This window comes from Mus pahari, chromosome 4, assembly GCF_900095145.1.
Source record: "Mus pahari chromosome 4, PAHARI_EIJ_v1.1, whole genome shotgun sequence".
Taxonomy (NCBI): domain Eukaryota; kingdom Metazoa; phylum Chordata; class Mammalia; order Rodentia; family Muridae; genus Mus; species Mus pahari.
Genome location: NC_034593.1, coordinates 98,258,306 through 98,265,547, shown reverse-complemented (window position 1 = coordinate 98,265,547; position 7,242 = coordinate 98,258,306). Strand labels below are relative to the sequence as shown.

The following is a 7,242-nucleotide window of genomic DNA, read 5'->3' as shown; positions in this document are numbered from 1 at the left end:
ATGGGAAAGGACTAAATGAAAGGTAAAGTGGTTATTATTATTATTATTATTAACATATTTAAAGCTTTGTAAAATAATAAAACATATTTGATTGTTAAAAAAAAAAAAAGAAAGAAAGAAAACTCAGGAATTACAGACAGCCAGAGGCTTCCAAACACAAAGAAGCAAAAGCCCTCCGCATAAAAGGGAGACACCAAAGGAAGCAAGGAAAGAGCAGCACTTCATAGAACAAAGCCCAAATCTAAAACCATAATTACACTCTTTATAGACACAAGGATTTCATCTCAGAAAAAAAAAAATGGAGTGCTTTTTTAAAGTAAATTTTTGGAAAATGGGAACATCACATGGGGGTGGGGGAGTCAATAGAAAACAGAGGTGAGGAACTCACTACACACGTTTTCTAATTTGCTAAAATTTAAGTTTCTAGTTTTAGTTTTTAGTTTATGAAGGATTTGACAGAATGAAATTACAGAACATCAGGAAAGAAAATGACCTAAAAATTTTAGAGTAGAAAAAGCAACAGGCCTTTCACAAAGGATCAAGAATCAAAATGACAATGGATTTCTTCATAAGAGCTCTGAAACCGGAATATCATGTTGCAGGACTTTAAATACTGAGAAATGATCCCAAATCTATACCAACACTGAAATACAGCAGACACCGGCAGATATACAGGGTCTATTCTTCCAACACATAGTCCTTTTCAAAGAACTACATGAGATCCTGCAGACAGGGATCCAACACAGGAAAAGAAGATCCCAGGAAGATGAGGAAAGTCCCAGAATTTTCTAGGCCTGTTTTGTTGTTGTTTGTTTTTTAAATGGTTTAAAGTCAGTAAGTAAAAGCAAGAATGATGCTGGAGTCAGTCATGTCCCAGAGAGAAAAAAGACAACAAATTATTGGATGCTTTTTAAAATAATGAGACAATTTTGTTTTTTACATTTATTTGTGTGTGTGCATGCATGGGTGTATGCAATGCTGTGCATATGGAAGTCAGGGTATTAACTTGCTGTCTTCTTGGATCACAGGCCCTCTGAATAAAGCTTAACTTTAAGATTTAGTCCTGTCTCTACTCATAGACATTTGTGTAACAGCCTGGGATCCAGTATCCTAGTTACAAAAGTAGAATATGACATTAACTACAAGGCTAATTCCTACAAGTACACAAGTGTCAAAAGGAAATTAGACATTTCTAAATTAACCACACCTGAGAAGTATTTTATGGTAATGCAAGAAAATACCTCTTGACTCTTCTCACTGCATAAATTAACCCTTGTTTACTAGTGACAGGAAGATAAAAATGTTCTAACTAGTGAAAACATGAATATGCAAAGTCTTTAGCTGCTATGTTTTTCACAGTTGCCAGAATCGTCTTCCTATAATCACTCTAACATGTTGTAAAAACACCCTCTTGTTCCCTGAAAGTCTGTGAAATTATCTGTTGAATGTCAAAGGTACAGGGATAAAAATCAAAATAAAGTCTAACACTAAAGACTCAGTAAGCCTCAGGATACAACTGTCCTGGTGCTGGTGAGGAAGCAAAAAGACACCAGACAGGAAAGATGACATTAAAGAGATGAAAACAGACAAATGAAGGCAGGTCAGAGAGAAATTGAGAGCAGCCCTCGATTCTGTAAAGCTCCAAGGCAAAGTTGAAGTTTATGTTCCTATCACTACAGTAAGAAGTTAATATTTCAGGTTTTATAGTCAAGTACTTACTTCTGGCTTCCACAAGGTGATTCTTCAAGAAAAGGGATGTGATTCGTTGATCCGGGATTACGAGGAGTGCTTGTGTGAATATTGGAAGTATCATGCATTAACCTCTGACTGGAATCTTGGGGCGGTGTGCTGAAACTAGTCACAGAGGAATTATTTGATCCATTGTTTTTGCTCCCGATGCATTGTTGGTTGAGCACTGGCACCTCATTACCAAGACTATCCATTCCAATATTTAATTCGCCAAGTTTTTGAATAGACCTATAGAAATAAACAACATAAATGTTTTTTTCAAAAATGTACTTTAAAACATTCGTAATATGTCCAAAGCTTGAAAAGTCAAACTTGTGAATATATATAATTGAGGGTTTGTTTGTTTGTTTGCTTTTTGGTTTTTCAAGACAGGGTTTCTCTGTATAACCCTGGCTGTCCTGGAACTCACTTTGTAGACCAGGCTGGCCTCGAACTCAGAAATCCACCTGCCTCTGCCTCCCGAGTGCTGGGATTTGTGTGCCACCACTACCCGGCTTCAAGGGGAATTTTTTTTATAAAAAAAATACTCATCATCAATTGAAAACATAGCCAAGATACTAAAAAGGATAATCCAGATTTTCCCACAGTATCACATTGTAAAGGATAGAGGTTTGGTGGTTGTTGCTTAGCATATGTGATGCTTTGAATTTAAAAAAAAAAAAAAAAAACATAATTTCCAAATGTTGTCAATAATAATATCAAGGTACCAAATTTTCCTCTAACAAAATAAGCTGTCTTCATTTATCTCTAGAAACATCCTGTCACCATGTCAAGACATGGATGAGAGCAGACCACAAACGTCAAGAGGGACCCTATTACTCAGATCTGCATTCATTCACTCACCCTTTCACTATCATCTGCCAGACTGATGGGGCACTGGAGAGATACATACTAAAAAATGCACCCTCAATATTTCTCTCTAAACAATCCTTCCATCTGCATACCCTGACTCCTCAGAAGCTCAGGCTTATGGAAGGCACAAAGAAGATGGTCCTAGGCTCTCTCTTGGATCTAGGATGCCTTGATGGTGTGTATCTGTAATCCCACCGTGAGGAGTGCTAACAAGGCAGGAGGATAAGGCCAGCCTAGCCTACACAGTGAGACTGTCAGAAACTGCTTGGGTCTAGCACTGACCCAGGATCACTCTTCAGTCAAGAGTCAACATAAAAGAAGACTAACACAATTGGTACGATTACTGAAGCAGATAACTCATTGTGCTTTTCCCTTTCCCTTTACTAACCATTATATGTGTGTCTGGTTTTTAAAGTCTTTTATGGGGCTGGAGACATGGCTCAGCGGTTAAGAGCACTGACTGCTCTTCCAAAGGTCCTGAGTTCAAATCCCAGCAACCACATGGTGGCTCACAACCCTCTGTAATGTGATCTGGCAACCTCTTCTGGTGTGTTTGAAGACAACTACAGTGTACTTACATATAATAATAAATAAATCTTTTTTTAAAAAGTCTTTTACAAAAGACATGCATACTAACAAATGCCTGTCATCATGCCAGTACTTGCAAGGCTGAGGCTAACCTGAAGTACAGAGACAACTCAAAAGCCACAACAGAAGTATAACAAAAATCAGGGGAAAGTCAATACTTATTAAATATGTATTAGGTACAAATTTAATTAGAAAGAATTTCTGAAATTATTTTTTTGTGAAACATTAATCCTGTGATATGCCCCCACCCCCAAAAGACCTAAGTAAACCTGGACATTAAATGTAAAGAGACTTCAAAATGCTCACATCAGTCTGATTGTCATTTTAGAGTATCTCTCTCTCTCTCTCCCTTCCTCCTTCCCTCCCTCTCCCTCTCCCCCGCTCTCTCTCTCTGAGTCTGGGTCTCATTCTATAGTCCAGTCTCTTGAAGTAGTGTAGGATGAAGGCTAGACAGAATAGACCTTTAGGCGTCCAATCACTGGTGCCAAGTATAATACTGAACACACAATCAAGAATACAAAATGTTGGTGCTGAATTATTAAGAGAATAACAAAAAATGATGTGCAAGTCATGTGCACACAGGATAAGCACACACAATATAGACCTTACTATCCTGTGGACTTAGAATTTGATCATGCTAGGTGGTGGTGGCATGCACGCCTTTAGTCTCAACACTCAGGGAGTAGAGGCAGGCAGATCTCTGTGAGTTCAAAAACAGCCTGGTCTACAGAGTGAGTTCCAAAATAGCCAGGACTCTATAGAGAAACCCTGTTTTGTTTTTGTTTTGAGCAGAATTAATTAATAATCAATAACTAAGGGTGTGTGTGCACGCGCCTCAGCATTTCTGTGGAGGCCAGAAGACAGCATAGAGGAGTTGGCTCTCCTCACTGACTGTTCTTCCGGAAGGCCTGGTTCAATTCCCAGCACCTATATGGTATCTCACAACTGTCTGTAACTCCAGTTCCAGGGGGTCCAATGGCTTCTTCCAGCCTCTGTGACCACTAGTCATGCTCGGGCACACAGACAGGCACAGAGACAAAACACTACTAGCACATAAAATGTTAGAATTTAAACAGAAAAGAAACGAAGTAATTTCTCCTGTATCCTCATCTACCTTGGGATCCCCTAGCCCACAAGCTTCCAGCCCATGAGCTGAACCATAACACTGCAGCTGTAGCTACTCAGGGAAGAAAGACAAAAATAGGTTTTGTAACTGAAAGGCAGTATGTAATTTTACATTACAAAATATTTCTAAAATCCTGAAAATTCCAAACTACATGAAAAGTAGCAGTTACTGCATGCTTTAAAAAGATTTATTTCAGACACATAATGTTTTCCTACATGTACATATGTGCACCCTGTGTTTACTTGATGCTCACAGAGGCCAAAAGGGGAGTTACAGGTGGTTAGGAGCTTTGCGTACCACTATGTGAGTGGTGGGAACTGAACCTGGATCTTCTCTAAGAGGCATCATGTAATCTTAATGGTGAGCCACCTCTCCAGCCCTAGCCGTCACTGTGCACTTCGAACAGCTTTAAACAAATCTCTAATTTACAGAGACGACAACAGACCTATTAAGGAATTGTTCAGTAAGATTCTGCTGCTGATCAGGACCATCCTCTTGGTTCACGCCTCCTTCAAGTAACATCTGCTGGTATATCTGCCGCTGTTGCTCCTTCTGTTCTAGATGCTGCTGGTAGCGCAGTCTTTGCCTATAATATTCCTGAAATTGTTCAGTGGAATCTCGAAGCTTAAAAAATTAGAAAAACAATACATATTGTTGAACAGACCATTACTGAATTACAGTTTTTCATAATGCTGAATAAAATTACAATTAGAACAATTTAAAAATCACATTACTCTATGAAAAATAACATAGCATCAACATCTTAATCGTCACTGATTACAGGTCCCTTTGCTTTACTCTGGACTGAAATGACTGGTTACTGCCCATTCCTGACTAGCTCAAAGTAAACATGCAAACTGACAGTAATAATGAGGGAATATGCATGTAGATAATGATAAATTTGACATTACTTAAATTAGATACCTTTCTAAAGACTGTACTACTATTTAGTGAAAATATTAACCTTATTAAACATATTTAATACTGAGCATATAATAGGTTTCTATAGATAGAAACATATTTGCCCAAAAACTGGGCTAAAATATGCTTTCATGAGTAATAGCTAGTTCTAAATTCATCTTCAGTCTCAGTGTTTCCCATTCATTCACTGAGACAATTGTGCAGGGGCTGGAGAGACAGAGCAGTGGATAAAGGTAGCTCCCACATAAGCCTGCAACCTGAGCTTGATTCTGGGGAGAACTGTCTCCCACAAATTCTCTGACCTACACAGATGTACTGTGGCATGTGCACTTGCATACATCACACAAACACACAAACACACACACACATGCATGCATGCGCACACACACACATACACACCCAAATAATTATTTTTTAAAAAAAGGAAAAAAAATGACATTTAACACCTCTTCAAGTCGAATAGCACATAAAATTTATAATCTATTTCCTGTCAGAAACATATTTAAGTCATGCAATGCCAATATATGGCATTGCAGATTTTTTTTATAAATTCCTCTACTTAAAAGTTACAATGGCTGGTGAGATGGCTTGGCGGGTAAGAGCACCCGACTGCTCTTCCGAAGGTGCAGAGTTCAAAACCCAGCAACCACATGGTGGCTCACAACCATCCATAACAAGATCTGATGCCCTCTTCTGGAGTGTCTGAAGACAGCTACATTGTACTTACATTAATAAATAAATCTTTGAATGAATATGGTATACACACACACACACACACACACGATCAAATAAAATTTAAAAAAAGTTACAAAATACTTGATGACAGCTAAACATACTATAAATTCTCTGGGGAGAAGCTAGAAAACAATCCAATAAAAATATCTAAAATCTTTGTACTACTCCAAAATATTAAAAATCTTTTAAATTTTATCCAATTCTATTAATTTTTACATAGAGTATAACTTTGAAGCACATGGCAACCAATAAATATTACCTCATTTTTTTCTTGTTTAGCTGGAACTGGGTTCTGTGCTCCATTTGCAGGCTCTTTTTCTAACCCTGACCCCTGGCACATGGGTTCACTGCTTACAGGCTGCTGGGCCTCAACAGGTGTATCACTTCTTCCAAAAAGTAGAAAAAAACAGACTGAGTGAAAAAATACATTTAGAAGAATTCTTCTTGCATTAAAAAAGAATAGAGGGTTTTTTTTCTCAGTATGTATGCATCTTTAATTTTCATTCAGCATTCAACAATAATCAATACTCAACTTTCCTCTATTTCTCCCAAACAGACTCAAGATAAATTTTGATTACATTCTTTTTTTTTAATTATTTTATTAGATATTTCATTTACATTTCAAATGCTATCCTGAATGTCCCCTATACCCTCCCCCTGCCCTGCTCTCCTACCCACTCACTCCCACTTCTTGGCCCTGGCATTCCCCTGTACTAGGGCATATAAAGTTTGCAAGACCAAGGGGCCTCTCTTCCCAATGATGGCTGACTAGACCATCTTCTGCTACATATGCAGCTAGAGACATGAGCTCTGGGGGTACTGATTAGTTCATATTGTTGTTCCACCTATAGGGTTGCTGACCCCTTCAGCTCCTTGAGTACTTTCTCTAGCTCCTCCATTGGGGGTCCTGTTTACTATCCTATAGATGACTGTGGGCATCCACTTCTGTATTTGCCCTGCACTGGCATTGCCTCACAAGAGATAGCTATATCAGGGTCCTTTCAGCAAAATCTTGCTGGCGAATATTGAGGATTTAGTGCTTATCAATTTTTTAAAAAAAAATAAATGTCTTTATTCTTTTCTTTAACTATAGAAAGTAGATTCAAAATCTAGAATATGCTTAGAGAGAAGGTGTTTGCTTTTGTGACAGGTGCTATCAAACTTCTGAGCTCAAGAGATCCTCAGCCCCTCACAGTGCAGCTGCAGGTGTGTACTGCCGGGATCCTCAGCCCCCTCACACTGCAGCTGCTGGTGTGTACTGCCGGGATCCT

The 7,242-nt window shown here is 38.5% G+C and overlaps 1 protein-coding gene across 1 annotated transcript in view; it reads right to left on the bottom strand.

Annotated features, from left to right (window-relative positions):
* Positions 1–7,242, bottom strand: part of Wdr47 (WD repeat domain 47) — a 66,200-nt gene that overhangs the window by 17,900 nt on the left and 41,058 nt on the right. Inside the window, exons 7-9 of the mRNA XM_029538043.1 lie at positions 6,231–6,357; positions 4,761–4,939; positions 1,720–1,977 (exon numbers count right to left, since the gene is read on the bottom strand). Coding sequence (XP_029393903.1) covers positions 1,720–1,977; positions 4,761–4,939; positions 6,231–6,357 — 564 coding nt within the window. The remainder of the gene's footprint in view (positions 1–1,719; positions 1,978–4,760; positions 4,940–6,230; positions 6,358–7,242) is intronic.